Source organism: Falco cherrug, chromosome 2 (assembly GCF_023634085.1).
Source record: "Falco cherrug isolate bFalChe1 chromosome 2, bFalChe1.pri, whole genome shotgun sequence".
Taxonomy (NCBI): domain Eukaryota; kingdom Metazoa; phylum Chordata; class Aves; order Falconiformes; family Falconidae; genus Falco; species Falco cherrug.
Genome location: NC_073698.1, coordinates 57,269,044 through 57,289,884, shown reverse-complemented (window position 1 = coordinate 57,289,884; position 20,841 = coordinate 57,269,044). Strand labels below are relative to the sequence as shown.

General features: G+C 42.0%; 1 protein-coding gene across 6 annotated transcripts in view; it reads right to left on the bottom strand.

Annotated features, from left to right (window-relative positions):
• Positions 1-481: 481 nt before the first annotated feature.
• Positions 482-20,841, bottom strand: part of FARP1 (FERM, ARH/RhoGEF and pleckstrin domain protein 1) — a 213,179-nt gene continuing 192,819 nt past the window's right edge. For 5 of the 6 annotated variants that reach the window (XM_055703285.1, XM_027812230.2, XM_027812232.2 and 2 more), the window contains 11 exons: positions 18,662-18,743; positions 15,455-15,692; positions 12,985-13,115; positions 10,049-10,117; positions 8,633-8,722; positions 7,427-7,509; positions 6,952-7,064; positions 6,306-6,469; positions 3,739-3,846; positions 2,521-2,672; positions 482-1,416 (listed from right to left, as the gene is read on the bottom strand). In XM_055703285.1, the coding sequence (XP_055559260.1) occupies positions 1,335-1,416; positions 2,521-2,672; positions 3,739-3,846; positions 6,306-6,469; positions 6,952-7,064; positions 7,427-7,509; positions 8,633-8,722; positions 10,049-10,117; positions 12,985-13,115; positions 15,455-15,692; positions 18,662-18,743 (1,312 nt within the window). In that variant the 3' untranslated portion in view covers positions 482-1,334. The other variant, XM_027812233.2, reaches the window with a different exon arrangement.

The window sequence follows — 20,841 nt, the reverse complement described above, 5'->3', positions numbered from 1 at the left end:
ATTGATGCCCCATCTGCCTAGCACTGTTTCCTCAACGGCCCATAATGGTGACGGACGTGTTTCTACCACGTTGAACTCTTGTTAATGGAAGTTTTAAGTCACCCCTGTGATGAAGCGTTTCTTAAAACGTAAGGAAAAGCATCTAAACATTGTAGACTTAGTGCTGCCAACCTTCTGAGTTGGGCCACCAGCTCATCCAAAATACGGTGCTGGCCAACGTTAAAGGCAGGTAAGCAAAACGGGTGTTTCGCTGCTGGCTGCGCCTGTTGCTCTGTGTACTGAGCACCAGGGGAGAGGGACAGACTGAAATTCCAACAAGAAACTGGAAGTCACACTAGGATGCGTAGCAGGCAGGATGACAACTTGGGGCTTCAGTAGTACCCCGGCGATTCAGATGCTGAAACACTCTACGAATTCATCACAAATAGCTGCGGTTGTTGTAGCATACAGGTTTTCTTTCAAGTTTGTAAAACGAACAGCAGAATGTCACCACAGCCTTTAATTTCTTCTTGTACATACCATTCACAGTACATTAACAGCCCAAATAATATTGCACTGGATTATTTTAAAAATTTTTCATCTTGCAAGTAGTATTCACTTTTCAAAGCCACCAGATGAACAATTTGGTCAACTTTCCACTAAGAAAATGGTTAGGTAAGAATCCCGTACTTATACCACAAGGATTTGTAACCCCAAAGGGACGTGAGAACAAGCTGTAAACTGTTTCCTTGTTAAAGATAGAAAATTAGTAATTTCTTGCTGATTAAATGTAGAAAGACTGGGAAAAAGAATGAAATCTGAAAGTTATCTCATTCCTGTGAGACTGCTTGCTGTATATATAATTATATTCTATACTGTGAAAGTCCATCTACATTTAAAAATCCAGCAGTCTACAGATTAACATGGTAAAAAAAAAATATATATTTTTATGAAAAGAGAAGAAATAGTGTGCCTCAGAGGGGAAAGTTTTCAGATTGTGAAGTAAATTGTTTTTTCTTTTAGGTGCAATCTTTGAGGCAACAAAATGTCTTTTGGCATTTGGCACTCTAATAAGGACAATATTTTAATACTGGCACAAGCTAAAAACAGCACAGAATGACAACACAAGACATGAAACAAACCGCAGCCACTGGGATGATGGTAAGCTAGTTCAAACACACAGAGAACTTAAAACATTTTGCAGAGGAATTGTGAAAGTTTCTGCAAAACCATACTTATTTTTGTCTTTTACCAAATTGTAAGTTTCCCTGAACTTGGAGGGAGAAAAGAGTTTAAAATGTCCTCTAGAAAAAACAGCAGCTGCTGGACAATTGACACGGCGGCTTGTTTAGCCATCAATAGGCATGAGGCTCTTTATGACTCAGAGCTCGAGTGCGTGAGGCAGAGCTGGTGGCACTTCGGATCACTTCCATCCATCTGTGAGGAGGCACGAGGAGAGACACAAACACAAGAACGGTCAGTTCCTAAGGAAGGATTCCTTGAAAGACAGTCTGTGCTACTAGTTTTACACAGGTTTTATCTCCAGTGCCTACAGCAGCATCCTGCTCGCTACTTTACTCCTAAGTCTGTCTGAAGGCCAGAGGCTCTAGATCCAAATGCCTGCCAAAGGCACAGATGAAAGGAGGTTTAGAGAGGATAAACAGGGGCAATGGGACCCAAAAGCCACAAACTTGGAAGTTATTTTACTTGTTCTGCAGACACCAAATCTGTTGTTTTTTTTTCTGGATGGCCCAAGTGATGAGCAGTTGAGACCAACCACGCTTAATTCTAGAGGGAAAAAATGTAATTTAGCTGCAGTTCCTACTTCCTTTTACTAGAACTGAGAAAGGGCTTTTGTGTTTTTTTCCTATTCTACACATTTATTTAATCACCTCTTTCCCACAATTTGCCTTATTTATAGTTTTAGGCTGACGTGGCTAAAACTTAGTAATAGCTTTCTTCAATAAGAGAGGACATTAAGATTTTTGACATGTTCAGGCTTCATATAAAAGAGCTAAATCGGTTCCCAGTACAAACAACCTCAGATCACAATTTAAGAGGAGTGCTGCCTGTTTCCTGGCTCTCTGTCAATCTGAAAATAAGTGGGAGGTATAAAAGTTGCATGCTGAAGTGGCACAAGTAGGTAGTATGAACAGCCGCTTCTGTGAAAAATTAGAATTCTATTTCAGGTATGGATTTACCATCCAGTTGTACTAGAGGGAATGAAGTTACTCTGAAGAGCTACTGAAGAGTCCTGTGAGCTGTTTACATGCTTCCTGAAGTGTGAGACCTGACGCTCCCTGTACAGCCAGCCTGATCAGTTCTGACTGGATGATTTCTGTACGTAGCACAGGTTTTGTAGCGATTCCCGTTACAGCTACCACATCATCAAAACCAGCCACTTGGTTCTAGCATTATCAGGCTTAAAATTCCTTTTAAAATTTTAAAGGGTTCTTTCTCCAATTGTGCTGAACTACTTGCCTGTATTACTAAAGAAACCTGGAATTTTACAAAATGCTGTCTCACAGAAGACTGACTTACCTTTCAAATGTGTATTCACTTTCAGCCCTGAAGTAGTACACGTGGGATTTGAAATGCAGCTTGAACACATAATCTTTGTGAATGTTTTCAGATTCAGAAGGAATTGTAAGTGAATATCCCAGTAAAGGAAGGCTGGCTAAGGGATGATTGTCCTGAAAAAAACCAATGGAAAATGCTGTGAGATCAAATGCCCCTGAGTAAAGAGAACACAGAAGTAAAACGGAAGACAGATGCACGCTCATTTAAAGGTCGTCATTGCATTTCCACGCATGCATGGAAAAATACCAGCTTTATACAATCGCAGCGAACTTAATTGTCTGGTAGTTTCAGCTTGCCGATCTTTACAGACCCTTCTTGTAAGGATCTGCCACAGGCTGATCTTACCGGTATTTCCTCGTATGAAAGGTGTCCCGAGATGTTGAACTTTAGCTGCTTTCAAATTGATGAACATAAAGCTCCATTGTTTGGCATCAACGGAGCGCCACATGTGTTCATCCTAGGCTTGCAAATTCCTACTCCTTTAGAAATTTATCAGCCACTCTGCAGCATTTACTGCTTAAGTCCTTACACTTCTGGCATAGGACGTGTGAACAAATCGTTTCTTTATCCTGCTTATACGTAGAATGTCCTACAATTAATTTTTTTTTTTTAAGTGCAGAAACTATAGTTAAAGGTTTCTATAGAAATAGAAACATGATGTAGCAACTGGATTTATTTTTTGCGTATGGCCTGCTCAAACACAGAGATTCAAAAGTCCAACAGATTCTAGATTCTAGACAGAACCCCCCCTACTTTTGCAGTGGGATGTTGGCTGCTGTTCTCTCTTGTTTGACTTAAAGATCAGTAATGGTAAACAAAATGTATAAGTCACTAGTATGTTTTTTAACTGTGACAATCTCAGAATTCGTACAAGAGAAACCTCTTGTTTAAACTCGTGCCACAATTTCTGAGCAGTAGCAGTATCTGTTTTACTTTTAGGGATGATATGTACTGTTGAAAGTTTCAGGAAACAAGCACGTGTTCTTCAGTTGACAAGTGATCAGACGGAGAACATGCTCTGCTCCGTGTTCCAGTGGCAGTAAAGGCTGGGTAGGCATGACCAGCGCCTCTGCTTCTCTTGCCTACAGCATCCCTGACTGATGTCCGCTTTTCTCTCCGTTACTGCCTTGAAAAAACAAAAGGTTTTCTCCAGCCACACATACTTATGCAGCCTGTTACCTGGTGCGATTTATAGAAGAACATACAGAAGTTGGTGAACACCACCCAGAGCTTCTGCCACCCATTGCTGTTCTTGAATTTTCTTAGGAGATTTCCAGACAGCTGGTTCTGAAACAGATCAAAGGTAGCCAAATGAAACAGTGAAAGATCCCCGCAGTTTAATTAACGTAAGAAAAATTATCTGCTCTTAATCTGGTTGTATGTGACCTTCTTGTATGTGAAAATGTTGTGGTTGAATGGACATATTTTTCTTCTGCATTTTTCTATTACAAAGTAGTACTTTGTGTAACACACTATTTTGTTTGTACCTGGGTACTTCCAAAAACTTCAGGCTGCTACACTAATTATTTTTCTTAAATTGAGGTGGCTTTTAGTAATATATTACTAAACATCAGTCTTCTTGTGCTAGTCTGTCTTTGTTCTTTTCAAATGGTACTTAAATAGAATGAAAACAGAAAGTCTGACATGAATTTGTGATGTAAAGGAAAATTATGACATACTTCAGAATTGCAGATAGAGACTGAGTGCTCAGTCCCCAGTGAGTTCACTTGGTAACTTTTCAAAGATTTCAAAAGCAAGGACTGTTAACCTTACTCTTAAGCCAGAGTTTGGGTATTTTAAACAAAAAGGAGGAGGCAGCCATAACCAAGTACGAGTATTTATAATGGCTGGCTGAAGAAGCTGCTCTTCACATAGTGAAGATGTAAAGTCCAGTATCATTGTGCCTTGCAAATGAAGGGGAGCTCTCAGTGAATTATTCCTTACTTCCCATTCCTTGTTGACTGTAAAGGCTCTCACCTGGATCAAAATAGCTGTTTACGTCATTCTCTTTATATACTGCAAAAGCTAATAATTTAACCTGTAAAGTTTAATAGTCAAAGATGTATCTACTACAAATAAAATATTCTTGAAAACGTTCTGTTTTCACCAGTCTTGGATATACATTCGAGCCTTTGCTTTACATCATCCCATTCTCTGATATCTGGACTGCTGCCTCCTTGCCCTAAGTTACAGGTGTACTCCTTAATTTTCTGTTACCTCATTACTCTGGAGGATATCATAAAAGGACAGGCTTTGCATTCGGTACCAGCAGACATATGAAATGGAAACAGGCCGCTGATCACTGATCAGTCCAGCAGGTAGGGAAGTACAGTCACTGACAGAGAGAGGATCTTCTACCACGAGAGAGACAGAAAGGAGGGAGAGACACAAAGAAAATAAACGATAATGCTGAAGTGAGAGCCACCAACAGAATGATGTGAGCATGAGCGTAACCTGCCACGCATGGAAGAGCAGCGGAGCTGAAGATGTTTTCACAGAACAACGTATGTCTCCAGGGTGTGTTTGGTCTTTGCTGCTTTGGTTGCATTCACTTGAACAAAAATGGAATAATGAGCATAGATCTCCGACCAAAAGATTTGCCTAACTAAATGTTTTAATTGTTAGAATTAGTCACTGGTTTAAGTTTTATATCTATTTATAGTAAGCCCTCTGCTTAAGTGAAAAATACAAGACCTTGTTTCCACGCTGAACTATTCCTCCCTTGCAGGATATGAGGGTATAAAAAGCAAAAAATGCACCTGCATGGGATCGAAATGAGGCTCTACAGTCAAGTGTTTTCTAGTACAGAATAATTTCCTTCTGTCGTATTTCAGCAAAAATCTCCTGTTTAAAAACAGAGGCAGTTACACAAGCTACGGATATGGTCTGTCCTTGCCTCTCTACATTCAGCATCAGTATGTCTTCTCTAGAGCAATGACGGCCTAATTAACGTCTGAGGACTGCCTTGTGAGTGCAAGTTGACTCAGCTTTAAGATGCCTTTAACTGTTTTCATTAACCATAAATTTCCATTTGATGAGTTCTGTGATAACGTACTCTGAGCTCCCTGGAGACTCCTGGGTGAAGGAAGGGCACCCTAAGCAGGCTCACCACCTCATCCTAAAACCTACACTGAACTAGGAGTCTTCTGTTTTAATCTTTGAAAAGTCAACGTCTGCATCTCATCTATGGAGTACAGAACTAATGAATGTGTATAAAATTGGCTTAGCTGTGATCAGGGGGGAAAAAAGGATTTTTATTTTGGGGTGGAAAACGCAAATAAAGAAAAAGCAGATGAGACTGAGCAATGAGACAAGGTTCCAGAAAAGATGGCTAGGTAAAGAAGGTACGTTAGTAATACACGTATTTTAAACTCTGGCTGCAGCAGCTAAAGACAATATCCTTTCAGCTCGAGCAATGACTTAATGCCTCTGTAACTTAAAGCATTAAGACAGTTTAACCTGCTGTAAATTTTAAAGGGCATCAGCATTTTTTTTGGACAGTTACTTCTATGACAATTACTGCTCGAACTGATTTTACAAAGATACGCTAAGGGAGCAAATAGATGTTTCTTGACTGATGATTTATGCCATCATTTGAGGATACGGGAGTCAGTTTAATAGGTGTGCCTGAAACTTCCTCAGAAGGAGACAATGGAATAGTGCGCTTATTAAGGAGGAGCAAAAAGGAAATTGTCATTCAAGAGCGAGTCTGGAAGCTGCAGTTCAGATTGTTCTGAGGCAGATACCTCCACAGCAATACTAAAGTCGATCATTGAAACACTGGTATTTCTGTGCCAGCAGACGTGCACCGTAGTGTTGCCACGGTGTGGTGACTGACGTTCGAGTGAGGTGCGGGATGCACTGAGGTCGTCCTCAGATTCCTGGTCTACAGTAGTTTCATCAGGAGACTCTATGAAATGCAGGGAAAAAGCATCTTTCTTCCTCTATGCAACAACATATATAATTGGAAAAATTAAACAAATCAATTCTGTCCACAATATTGTGAACTAATTTTAAAACACAATTTTAGAAATAATTTTGTGCTGATGTTAAGTAGAATTTTTTTTCCCACGTGTTTCTGAAAGTGTTAGAATCAAAGACTAACTACCGTGCTTTGTTGGTGCTTTTAATACCTTCCAAGGACAGGCACTGCTCAAATCTTGTTAAATAGTTCCTGGAATCATTATGCTTAAGTCACTTCTCTATTCAGTGAAATTTTCTGCTAACATCAACAAGAACGTTAAAATGGCACATATATATCTATATGTACATAAATCAACTTCAAACGTATCAGTTTGACCTGTGGCCAGCACTTTTCACCACTTTGCTTAGAAGCAATCACCAATCATACTGACAAAAGTGAGTAAAACCTGCTCTCTAGCCTTTACTTACTGTTGTCAGGCGGACTGCTGGCCAGTAACTCTGGGGCAGGGCCACTGCTTTTCTCTGCCAGGTCTATCGCCATCTGAATGTCCTCAGTCCATTTGTCCATTTCAGCGCGGGTACTAACAATGAAAATGCAGGTTTTATTCACTTTCATAAAGCCTGAAAGCAAACTCTTAAGAATCAGTCACAAGCTGGGCTTACTTGTAATTTAAATAAATAAATTCAGATACGAGATGCTCGTTTTTTTCCCCTAATAACTTAAAAGTTTTGGTTCCAACTTGTATAATTGCCACTGTTTTGTCCCATTCACCTTTTTTTTTTTTAAATTATTATTTCTAAGTGGATTTCACAGAATATACCTTTGAAATTGTTTTAGGAGCAAATCCAAACAAAATGACGCCTCTCTGCTTTTCTATCTGCCCCACTGTGAAAGCTGCAGAGAAATACAGTTTATACAGGCATGTTGTCTCTACTGAATTACCTTGCAGCAACAACGATGGACTGGTGTTGACCTCGTAGTGTTAGGCAATGAGGAACCCCCCATTCCTCTTCACTTTCTTCTATCTGAGAGATAAAAGCCCAAATGCAGTCAGATTGCAGGAAGTATGTATTTCTTAAGGTGAAACAGCGACCTGAACAAGCTCTTACCGTTGGGGAAAAGAAAACGAAGAGAAATGTTCACAAATAACAGTTTTGAGCTAGGTATTCAGAAAAAAAGTGGTGGCTGTTGGAAAAGCAGTAAGTTCTGCGGTAACCTCTTAAACCAAAAGCACGTCTTTGTCTGCTTTGTGTCAAAGAAAAAAAGGAAAATAGTGGTATTTTCATCAGAAGACTGATTCATCATACAAAAGGGTGTGTTAAGTCTGGGAGTGCTCTGAACACTGCAGCACCACACAGTTCTGTTGTGAACAAGTCTGTGCCAAATGAACACCAACAATTGAGTAGATTCCTAAAAGTGCTAGATAAAACTTGAAGCCTTGCAGATGTTTAGAGATATTCAGGTACTGTGGTAGTGATTACCTAACTCTGTTCTCAGGAAAGCAGTACGCAACAGATACAAACCCATGAGAAGTTCCAGTGAAAATAACAGGGGGAATGAAAGTGTTTTGAAACTAGCAAAAATATTTTTGAAATCATATAAGAAGATTTAAGTAGGTGCTATTGCCTTGAATTGGCTGTTTTCCAAAAGAATTGCAACGAGAGCTCCAAATGACATACTGCTGCCAGTTTCCCACTATTTTGGCTTTAAGATCCAGAGCTGAAAACATTAGGAAATGGTTTCTTTTTTATAGAAATTTTAGATTGTTGCTACTGTTCACTTGCCTTGCACGGTGTGTCTATAAGCAGTTGGTGATCAATTACTTGTAAAGAATCATGGTTAAATTTATGGCTTTAAAAAAATAAAGAATCCATGTCATGAGAAGTTTTGCAGTATGAGGAAGCTGCCCTGCAGAATGCCTCTTCCCCCCACCCCCTTTTGCTCTATAATCACCTTTGCATAGAATGCTGCATGAACACGTGCCGAACCCCACAGAGCCCGTTAGTGCAGAATGTAACCACAGCTTCTCTGAGTCAGAGAACAGCCTTTCGCTGCTGCTTTCAGTCCAGCAGAAATTCATCAAGCAATTAATATGGGAACATACACAGCCGGTTAAGCGTGAATCCCTGAAGCTCTCGCAATACTTACTGTCATGCTGTATAGTGGAAGATGCCCATGGACTTTAAACTGATTTGATGCTGTCAGGCCTCTACTTGTGTACAACAAGATATCATTAAACTAAAAAGCAAGAACAAGCATTATTAGAATGATGTCAACATGTACGTATGTAGAAAAAAAAATAATTCAGAATGGTAAATATGGGAAAGCTAGCCAGTACTCGCTATTTATATGGCAGTTCTCATGCATGGATCCAAAATACTGGTTTCCACAATAATATTGTGGCACCTAGTATTAACACCTGTTATTTTCCCTGCCTGCCTTCCCAGCTAGTCTCAGTCATGTTCCCACAATTTTCCGCCGTCTTTCTTCTGATGCCTTCTAACATTCCCTTTGTGATCTCTGGGTCAGAAGTAACAAGCCACAGCAGCAGCCAAACCAAGCAGTACCTTTCACACTCTGATGCACTTTGAAGCTATGGAAGGTAAGTGTGTTTCACCAACATTTTCTTCTGATTTGTGTGGAAAGATAAGCTAGCATGCTCAAGAGAGGTGTGTGTAACTTAACTCTTATGAAGTAAGTGGGTATCTATTACTCCCCATATTCAGAAGGAAGCTGGGAGACCTGTTTTAAGGTAGATGGCTTTAGGCTGGAAGTATCAAGGTTAAGAGACTGAGTATCTCGGCTTGTAGAGCTTCCTGCATGTAACAGCAGTTGTCGAAAGCATGTCAAGTGAGCGCCTGCATTTTGTTGCCATATATTTTCACTGTACCACCTGGGTCAAAGGATGTTTTTTCTCAAACCAGACGGCTGCATCAAGAAAATAACACTCTGTGGTATGAAACAGAGCTCTCACAGAGCCTTCTACAATCCAATAGCAATAATGCATGAAGCTATGTGGATCAGCCACTAGAGGGGGATTTAATTTTGCCAATGACGATGCATGTATTTGGAGTCCCAGAACATTGACCCAGGACTTCACTTCCAAAACGATTTTGGTGCTTGAGACAAACCAAAGGCTTCTTTGACAGCCTGAGGAACTGACTTGAGATTCTAGTCTCAGCTTTTTAATGTTTTATACAGATGTAATATCGAGGCATCGCCTGGTAACAAGTATTGTGGCATGTGAGAAAATACGCACCATATTCATTGGGCTTCCTCTTTAGTGCCTTTAAAGGCAGAGGATAACCCTACCCAGAAGATTTAGTGGTTATATCTTAGGCTCATTTGAAAGATTAAATGTCAAACATGTAAAACCTAGTACACTCACAAGCTTTTCTACAGACCCACTGTTGTTTTGCATACAAGCAACCAAGGAAGTATTTTCCTGCCACGCTGTACTGACTCTTTAATGTTGAACATTAAACGCAACTCTTTCAAAGGATGTCTAGTAGTTGTCTATAGGCACACTTCATGAAACTAAAGAGAAACTGTCTTCTTGCTTACCAGAAAGAACATCCGTTGCTGTAAACCTTTACCAGACAACTTACTAAGACTGCCCAGTCTAATGAACTCCTGTGGGAAACAAATACAAAACAAGTATGTATCTTCTGCAAAAATTTTGACCATTTTTTATTATGCAAACGTAAATATGACTCCTTTGTCACAGGACTCACTTGACTATCAGTCACTAAGACTTTTTGTTTTCTTGATTAAGTATGTTAAAAACCTTATTTATAGGATAGTTTCTTTCCACTTGTAACTGTCTTTTGTGATAAACTCCTCCACAGTCTTTCATTCTAAGGACATTCAGCTAAGGAACGCTGATTCCTGCAGACAGCTCCCTCTCTCATCAGTTCTGAATGAGTATTTTTCATAGTACAAATGATGGAAAAACTAGTGATAAGCTGGCCTTTGTGTTACTGGTTAGCCAGTGGTAAGTTTCTGTTGTGCATGTGGCATACATAGGTCTTCACCCAGGTGTAAAATCAGCTACGCAAATCAACATCGCCGTCAGCAGCAGAAAAAGGAGGAAATTTGTCTGGCAGCGCGAGTTATCCTAGTACCATCTATGTCATCTAATACAGTACATTAATTCAGATCAAACTGTTTAAGAATGTTTAGCAATGGAATTATAGGAAAAGTAACACATCTGAAGCTTTCAAAGTGCTGGATTTTCTGGGTTTACTGTGAACTGTACTGTAACTCACCCTTCTACTTACCTGAAACTTGTGAAAAACCCATTTTTCAGTCACTCTCTCCAGCTTCCACCAGGAGGTTTATATTTATTTATTACATTCTTTTAAGGCCATTCAATTCATAATTGTGCATGTAAAAGGCATATAAAGCATCAGAATCACCTGCAGCTTTGGAATAAACTGGCTGTCTTAAGATCAATCTGTTCAGAGGGACACTTTGGTTGCCTTAGTGTCGCTGTGATGTATCCAGTACCACTAGCTGCATTGCACAGGGGCTAAGGGGTGGAAAAAGTGCCTAGAGGTTCTCTCTCTATCATGGTAGGCTCATCGTACCGGAAAGGCCACTGGAAGCTATGTCGGCCACCAGAGAATATTAATCATAACTACTATTTATACGGCACTGCCTAATAGCCACTAGCAGGCTTAGTGCCACCATGGCAAGCGCTGTGCAAACACACGAATCAAGAGCTGCACTCACTGCGCTCTGCAAGCACGGCCGACCACGGGATTTTAATGTCCAATATAGGAACCAGCTCGGTGGCAGCAGAGACCTCACCGAAGAGGATGGCCGCCTGCAGCCTCCTTTAGCACACCTGAGTCACCAGCCTAACACGAGACTTCTCCTTTGAGACATGGAGTTCAGTCCCCTTTGGGTGACCCAGCTCACGGGTGACAGTGGCATTTGCCTCCCTGCCTGGTGTGTGCTGGCTCAGGGACTTCAGTCAGAGCCAGGAGAGTGGCCAAACGGCGGCAAGCAGCAACATTCTGGGCACATGCCAGAGCGTGGTGGCCAATGACTTTTGCCTTTGGCAGGCAAACACCCTCTGCCCCCCATCTGCTTTTTTTCTTGAACTTCCTCAGACAGAAAGACTGCTTGGCCTTTAAACAGAATAGGGTGGCAGAAACACCCGATGACAGCATTTAATTTCATGTGATAGAGAGATGCACAGGCTGTGAAATGTCCCAAGGGGCTTGCCAAGGAAGCGAATGTGCCGTGTGGATCACTGGAAGGAGGCATGAGCCGTGGCAGCTGCTTGGGAGACAGGGAAGAGGCAAAGTGAGGCAGCGGGGAACAGCCACAAATCCAGAAATAATTGTGCTCGGCACTGCCTTCCCAAGGGGACATCACCTTCAACCCCCTTTTTCTAAATGTCTGAATCCTTAAAACGAACTACACCCTAGAGAGCTCAGCCAGCTGCCTCTGTCACGACCCTGTGGTGGCACTAGACACGGCCATGGCATGGCAAGCAGACCCCAAGCTGTGGCTGTCACTGAGCCACGCTCTGGCCATCCCACAGGGGTGTGTCAGGGCTGGATGGCCGGGCTGCAGGGCAAGTTCAAGTGCTGCCATATTTGCAGCTTAATGCAAAACTCATCTTTTTTTTTTTTTTTTTCAGGCTATTTCTCAGAAACACATAAGGGGCAAGTGATGCATTTTTCCATGGCATTTCAGTTGCTGCAAGTAGTGTTTTTCCGAATTACACACAAAAGTCGGGGAGTGGGGAGGAAATTACAACAACAAACAACTCTCAACTTTGCACACACAGATAAGTGTGCCTAGAAAAGTAAAAAAAGCTACAAATATTACACTGAGGCTCATTTATTCTGAAATAAGCCTCACTTTTTTAAAAAAAAAAACCATGACAAATGAGAAAGAGATGTTGGTATTTCTATACCAGAATTTAGAGTGTTTATTTAAGGCAACACTTTTAACTAAATATAACTAAAAAATTATCACCTAACATTACCTGTAGACTAAAAAGACTGCTCATATCTGGGGCTGTAAGTTTCAAAGCTAGGCGTCATGAAAGGGCTGAAGGTCCTCCAGCATGAATTTCTTTCTTCCCTTTAATCTACCGTGCTCTAGCATTGAGGGTTGGAAAAAACAAAGGGCAGCAAGAAATGAGGGAGTGTGCAATTGCTCAAGCTCTGAATGCTGTGATAAATGCTAAGTTTTTTACCGCCTCTATTGTAACAGATGCTTGGAATTGCCTACAACCATCCAAACCTACACATAACATAAACCTAATATAATCAGTAAAAAGGTAATAAAGATGATTGCCTCCTCCTGCTTTAAAGGCTGCTGTGTTCTATGGTATTGTTACGTTTACATTTGAGAGTGTTTGGTGAGAGAAAACCATATGAGGAAACTCAGTTTCACAGCTGCTCCTGATAAATAGGTTTATAAAACATACCTAATGCTTTGAAATTGTACCAGACTTTGATCACAACTCTGCTACTTACCCTTCCTGGGATCACCAGATTGTCTATGCCTATCAAGTCTTTCTTGAGTTCGTGCAGCTTCTGGAAGTTCTCCATCTTTATCATATTGCCATGGAGCTGAGCCACCACTTCAGAAATCTCAGCCAAAGCAGCTAGATGGACAAAACCATAAAATGCTTATTAAAAATTTACAAGAATGTTCAAAAGAAAGATGGCTTTTGTCTGCAGCACCCAGATCATGAACATCACCTTTCCTGTATTACCCTTCTCCTTCAGAGTGTAAAGCTCCCCAGGCAGACTAAAAACCACAGACTCTGGACATCATCTTACAGAGGGGAAGGGAGAGGGTGGAGTGTCGTAATGAGGAGACAATCTATTTCCCCAACAAAAAGTGTGCTCTGTTTTAGCCCCAGGAACTTTGTAGGAATAATCGAGCCAACTCAGAACACCAATGAATGGGTTCTCCTAAAGGACTTAATTTTTTACCTCTCCAATTAATCTAGGGATCTTCTCTATGCTTGAACAAATCTAAACAAGCATTTTTCCCCCTGCCTGCAGCACACTGGGTCAGGTTCGTATTTGAAAACACCAGGACACGGCAGTGTCCTTTACTGTTACCATCTCAGATGGTAAGCACAGGAATTTGGGGGTTTGTCATCAGTCCCAGGAACGAGAACAACTAAAAGGGCTGCATGTTGCTGAGTTGCATCACGGCTCTACTTCATTCTCTCCAAAGACATTATCAACAATGGGTGACCTAACAGCTGGGAGTGATTTTCCTAAGGAAAATCTCCATTGTTGAGGAGGATTTTTGCTGTGTGAAGAAGGATCAGGTGGACCACAGGAGGAAGCAGACACTACAAAGTCCCACTCTGTGGCAGCAGAAGCCAAATCAAGTGCAGGGCTGCTTCCAATCTGCTTCCCACGTTCTGTCTTTTTGCTGTGTAAACGACGGAGTAAGTCAGTTCAGACTAAGCTGAAAATCACTTCACAACGTTATCTTTCCTGGGTGACCAGCTCATGGGCTGCCTCCCTGTGCCACCACGTATGTATGTGAACACCAGCCTTGACACTCCTGAATGAACAAGCAGTTTCTGAATGGGCCAAACAACCTGACTGAATTCAGTGCTAGAAGAGCAGTTTCAGCCACCTGTGTTTAAAAATATGGGCAAGGGAACCGTGACAGCGGTTCTTCCTTCCTACATCATTGCTCAGTGCACAGAGCACATCCACCTGCTAGTGGAAGACCTGTGCTCTGCTGGGATTTGCATCCACACCTTCCCTCTTTTTTTTTTTTTTTTTTGCTTCCTTTATACTCTGACCTTTAACAAAAATCTGCAAACACCTTAGTAAAAGACTGATCCCAGGCTGAGGGTGTCTGAGGCACACTGTTGCTCTCATGCTCTCTTATTTTCACCCCTGAATCCTGTGTTTGTATCCATTTCAAAAGTGGAGCAGGAATCAAACCTTCGTGGCTGCTGCACTGTCTGGGGAGGTGGGAATGGACACATCATCCTCATCACCTTGCCTTGGCTAAAAGGAACGAAGGGACCACTTGCTGCATTCCTTGAGATCATTCAGGCAGTAGCTACATTTAGGCAAACATCTGTGTCACGCAGCACTTCGGTGCCACAGACCTCTGTGGCATTTCCTATTGCTACAGGTCAAGTTACCTCTGTATTTTGTGCACTGCCTGCCCTGGGTCTCCTCACACGGCACCCAAGGGACCTTAGCCAGCTAACACCTTACAGCTGGGAGCAGTCACGCAGAGCATTGCTCCCTGCCCAAGTCCTTCCGTGGATCTGCACCGAGTGCTAACTGTATAGATAACACAGTTACCCTTAAATGTAAGATAGCTTACAGTGGGGGATGGGTAAGAAAGGAGGAAAACAAATCATCAGAAATAGCAGGCAGTGAGTTCAGACTACAGGAGGAAAATTTCTTCACATTTGGAAAATAAACCATGTTGGCAGCTTTGAGTTCCTGAAACAAATCAGGAAAACCGTAACAGAGCAAACCGCATACCTGGGAAACAAACCCAAATAACGTTAACTTAAGGACATAATAATAGCAGGCATACTGGGTCAGACCTAGAGTTCACCTGGGCCATCATTCTGTGTTCCCAGAGGATCTCTAGGGAAAGCTAGGAACAAGACAAGCACTCATGGTTTGTTCCCTGTGCCCTCTCCTAACCTCCCAACTGTTTTGCTCAAGCAATTTCCTGAACTGCGTGCCATCTCTGTGTGTTTAATAACCCCCAGCAGATTTCTCTTCCAAGTACTTGTCCAGCCTGTGACATAATGCATATATACAAGAGCAACCTCAATCCTACCATTTCTGGTCTTTCGAGCGCTAGATTTTGCAGCTCAATCCTCTTTCAATGTAGGCTTAAAAAAATAAAAGTGGGGTTTTTTTTGTCCAACCGTGCATCTCTAATGAATTTGGATGCCATTACCCAGCTCCAGGAACTGGCGTCTTTTCTCTTACTTACCTCTTGAATCCCTGAAGTCTACGTGGCTTGGTGGGTAGTGTTTGCAAAGCCTCTCCATTATCTGCTTGTAGTGCATAAGCCTGTGTAAAGGTCTGAGAAGGAAGGTATTGAGAGGCAAGTAGCAGACTTTCTGTAGCTCAAAATCTCTGCAAAAGGTCTCCAGCTTGCGAGAGTTCTTGATGCCGTTCTCCAGCTCCACTAAAATCTCATTGTGCTTCCGCAGGTGAATTGTCAGTTGCTTACATGCACAAAGAAAAGAGCATGTGGTAGAGCTCTTAGCAATCACTGTGAGACATGACTCAGCCCAAACCTATTCCAATACAAAAATCCAACTAGCACAGCAGTTGGGATCTTGCAAACAAAATCACTGCACAACAGAATGGCTCTGATATTCACTTGGAGAGATGGCATTACTCATTTGAAGTACACACACCCCCAACCCCTCTGCATTCTCTGTAAAACAAAAGTACACCGGTAAACAAAACTGTATCTCCTATCGGTGAGAAATCCAAAGGCAAGGAGATAAGACGAACATAGCTCATGCAAGTAGGTGCAATAGGGAGAGAGCCAGACGATGCAAAAGCAGAGAGAGGAAACAAAATGGGATTTTCTAGGAGGATGAAGGGATTTAGCTGCCTCTGTTCCCTTAGGTGCTTCTGGGGAACTGAGATGGGGGCAAATGGACTTCCAGCTTCTGCTCCCCTGTTATTAAGGAGAAGTTGCATCTCCTGGGAATCCAAACACACACAAAGACAGAGGCATTGTTCGACAGAAATGGGTACGTTAGAGTTCTCCATCCTTGGATTACATCCTCTTCTCCTTAGTGCAGCCTCTGAGATGATCCCACTGGCAGCAGGGGAGTTATGCACCAGCAAGTGAATGAGGTTTGCATGAAACAACTTCATTTAGGTCTCAGTATCACAGACATTCACGAGTCCCATTTAAAACAATGGTACAGTATTTTTTTTGAACAATTAACACAGGGGCTTCATTTGTGTTTTGCAAAAAGTCAACTGGTGCTTCAGGATGCACAGACCTTCTCTGAGCAGCCAAATAACGTCTCCCAGTACCCGGTAGAATATTAACCAGGAACAAAAAGAAATTAAATGCATATGTTGAATGGACCTGAGAAGAAAGTTCAGCTTCATCTAAAGCTTGTGCTTTCTGACACATTTCTAATCACCTCTCTCTCTCCTGTGATTTGTGACATCTCTACAAGAAACATACCTTCCCTACAGCCAAGCTGCTTCCTTCATACACTGCATGTTCATTTTACAAACCTGTAACTTGGGCAAAGACACAGCAGACCCTCTGGACTACTACAGATGCTGCCCATTAATTACTTGCGCTGTTAATTCCTTTTCTGTGTTAATCAAAGAAGCAGTGTCACTTTTCAGGTCTTTTACCAGGTCTCATAATAAATATGTGGTTTTAACTAACTGTGCAGTTCAAGTCAAACTGGGTTTTGCCTCCTTCCTCCCTGTATCTGTGCTCATCAGTGGTGGCAGATCTCAAAGCAAATGAAGAAAATCCTCTGATGGCAAAGGGCGAAAACACACCGACAGGTCTAAGTTACAGCGAGGATTGTACACTGCCTTTAGACTAGTGCCACAGAAGGACCTGCAGGCAGCGAAGGACAGACAATTTAATGTTGTAAGGTACCAAGAGCAGAAGCAGCGTCTGTCAGAGGCTTTCTGTGATTCCAAAAACTGTTTGTGCAAAGGTGCATACTTCTTGAGAGCAGCGATGAAGGCAGAAAAGTCCCCTCTGCATTTCTTCCCATGCATCTGAACTGTGGCTTGAGAGTAAAAAGCAGTTCCCACTAAGTACACTGCAGAAAGGGTAAGGCTCGCTTGCTGGTGACAAAGCTGTCTGTGCTGGGCACTGTTTATCAAGATCTCTGTGTTCCTTTTTTCTGATTTGCTGTATAATCACTTACACGTCACCTAATTTCTCTGCATCTCTCTCTCTGTCTTTCTGAAAGATAAGCCTAGTACTAATGAACATCTCAGGAGAGCTGTAAAGATTAAACCACCCTTTCCTCCAGCCAAGGCCTCAAGGCTGCTCCATTTACTAACTGAAGAATGCCAGAGTGGCAATCACCATGGTAAGATGTATTGGATAGTTCTGAAAGCACCTGAGATCCACATGCCAAAGGTGCAGTGCCATGTTTTGCCGCACACTGACCTGGATGCATGCAGAGGAATGGAGGCAGTGGGTCAATCAGCATTGCTAACACGCAGCTGTGGCCTTGCCTCAGAGGCGGTGGGTTGATTGACATGGACGATGTGCAGCTGTAGCTCGTCCCGCTAAGTGGTTAAATAGCCCTGAGGATGGTGGGAGAGGGGGTTGGATGGAGGAGGAGCAGTGTGGTCTGACCTCTGGAGGAAGGGGATACAGCACAGACAGCAGAATCTGACCGATGGTAAAAGCCTTGTTGTAGCCTACTGGTTTGTTTGTGCTGCAGCAGATGCATAGTGACGTTATAATAAGGTAAGCTGTGGGTTATCCATCCATACTGTAAAAGTCTGCAGGGTTTTTGTACGTTCCCATGCCTGCCTTCAAGGCTGTTTGTTCAGTAACACAGAGCATCAAAAATACTAGTCTGGCTGGACTAAGAACAGATGCAAAGTCTGCTAAACATTACACCTAGATTTACAGTTCACGCGTGCATTTTTGCTTTTAGTTTTAACAGGATCAAAGGCAAGTATTCACATTTATTAAAAAAAAGTCTTTCATCTAACTTGTCATCCTACTGCACAAATTGAAGTTTCCCAAATCAAATCAATATCCAGGTTACGGTCACTATTCCTGCAATAACTTAACCCTTGTATTTGCACAAACAAGTAGGTACACTTGGTGTTTGAACAGCCTCTTCAGCCATACAAATTCTGACATGTTGCCTTCTTATTTGAAAGAAAAAAGAACAAAGAACTGGAAATGAAATGTTCCTGAACTTTCATTTTCATTGTTCCTGTATTTGGAGACTGGGCTAAGGAAAAGGGCTGGACAATTTAAAATCAGCTTGCAATTCTGGAATCTTGGGGCTCACCAAATGCTTTCTATGTTATCAAAGGAAACTTTTACAGCATAAGCCTTGTTTACGATTGGCAAAAACCAGCACAAGACGCAACATCATATGAAAATGAAACACATGCTAACGTTAATCTGTGTCAAAGCTTAATAGTTATATAGGATCATTCCTACCTTCATACTCTGAATGTTCTTTAGCATAACATCTCCAATTCTTTGGTAATCTCCTTTCCCATGAGCATTAGAGCGGCCTTCCCTGTCAGCAACAGAAATATCACACTCTTCAGTCACGCAAGGAAACCACATAATCACTTATAAGCACAGAAAGGAACTTAATAGCTCATTTCTTCTAAAATCCTGATTCCCAGGCTCCTTTGCTCGGGAGTGTGCAAGGAATCTTCCTGACGGACATGTAATTCCCAGGTACAGCAAACCTTTCACCCAGCCTGGCTCGCACTCCTAACAAGATAGAGGGCAGGCACTTAACGAGGATTAGACTTTTAAAGAAAATTGTTAGCATTTTTAAACACACCAGAGAAGGCTGGAAAAGGCTTGAGAAAAAAGGCAGACATCAAAATCCTATGACAATATGTGAGTTTAGAGCAGAAGAATAATTCTGTTCAGAAAAACGGACTGCATCCCTGAACAGGATCCTCAGGTGTTCCCCCTCTGAAAAGCTTTCTGTTTGTGCAAGGGAAAGTGGGACCAACAAATAAAATCCATCCAGCATCTAGGTTTGACTCTTAAGTGTTACATACTGTCAGGAATTTCCTTTCAGTGTGTCACTTCTGGTACTAAAAATGCAAACTGCTCTATCCCACTCAGATGAGTGCTCCATTTGGGAGAAACCCAGCTCCTGATGAAAAAGACAATTCTTGCTTCTAAACCCATGTGTGAGACAGGCAGGGATACCGCACTCTGAATCCAAACACATCTTTCAAAAAACACAGGAGGAAAACTTGTAAGAACCTAACTGTTACAGATCTGAAAACTAAGGTTTTCAAAAGAAAATCACCAGGGGGGATGTGGAGAGAAGCACTGTCTCCCCTTTCCAACTTCTAATACTGCATCCAGGTTTCCCACAGTGTGGCTTTCTACGTGCTGTCCTCAAATTTGAAAATTTAGTTCAACTCCCACATCTATGTATTGGGAGACAGATCTGGTCCTGGTGTGAGCAGCTGCAATTCAGCAAAAGAAATGCACTACCTTGGAAGAGGACAGAAATATAATCAAGCTCTATATAAACCCGAGGGTAACAGGACCTCTGCTTTGTCTTACTGCTAAATGGATGCATTGTTTTTCACCCACTTGCAGTGGTTTATACTTTTAAGACAATTCTGCGTGCAGTGAAGGAGTAAGTGGACAACCAGGTGGTAAATCTCTGCATTCTTTGTACCAGAAATTTAGCCGGGGAGGTCCCACGCTCATCAAATCATAGAGGACACCACTGCTGTTACGAATATACTTCCACCAGTAAGACAGATAGAATTGTTTGTTTGCTTAAAAATCTGTATTATTGCATGAATAGATGCATATTCAGACATATATTTTTGTTTTGTAAAGTCAAACATGGTAATGCTTTGCGCCAGATAGTTTCTCTGCATGCTTTTATAACTGGGAAACATGGAAGGGACAGCTCATGAACACCACACAGTAACATCTCCTCTTTTATCCTTCAACAGACAAACCAACTCGGCTGATAAAACAAGGGATTACTCCATGTTCATTTGACCAATATCCAGTTTCATAGGCTGCCTTTGATTATTTCCTATGGTCTTCAGTCTCCCAGGCACCCACATGCCCATTTAAGCAAGAAAATACACTTCTCAACAGGATTTTTTAATGTTTTTTTCTAAGCCCAAAGGTTACACCAGGGTAGGAAGTTGGGTTGTGTCAATGGTAACTTTAATTAGCATAGCCAGTTTTGCAAAAGCACTACGTTATATAAACACTGCCACAATCAAAACATGCCCACGAAATGGTCTATATTGCAAGGGACATTACAATGGACATTACAAGACTACAGGTGCCACATTACCTGGGGATAAAAGTCCAGTTTCTCTCTCCAGGAAGCCTTTGTCAAGTCATCTCCCTGCTGTACTGTTCCCTGTGCTTCCCTTCCCCCACGTCCTACCCATCCAGCAGCTCTCCCCACTCAAATTTCCTCTGAGAGGCTGCAAATAAAACTTTCCAGCCACTAAAGCACTGCTCCAAGTGATGCATATCAAAGCACCCCCGACTGAAAACCACAACCATTTGAAGTCCAAGGCAGTAGCACCGCACTGGCAGGAAGCAAAGGAAAGTCACCCCCCACCCGTGCAGCCAGCGTGCAGCATCCCATCCCAAATGGTTCA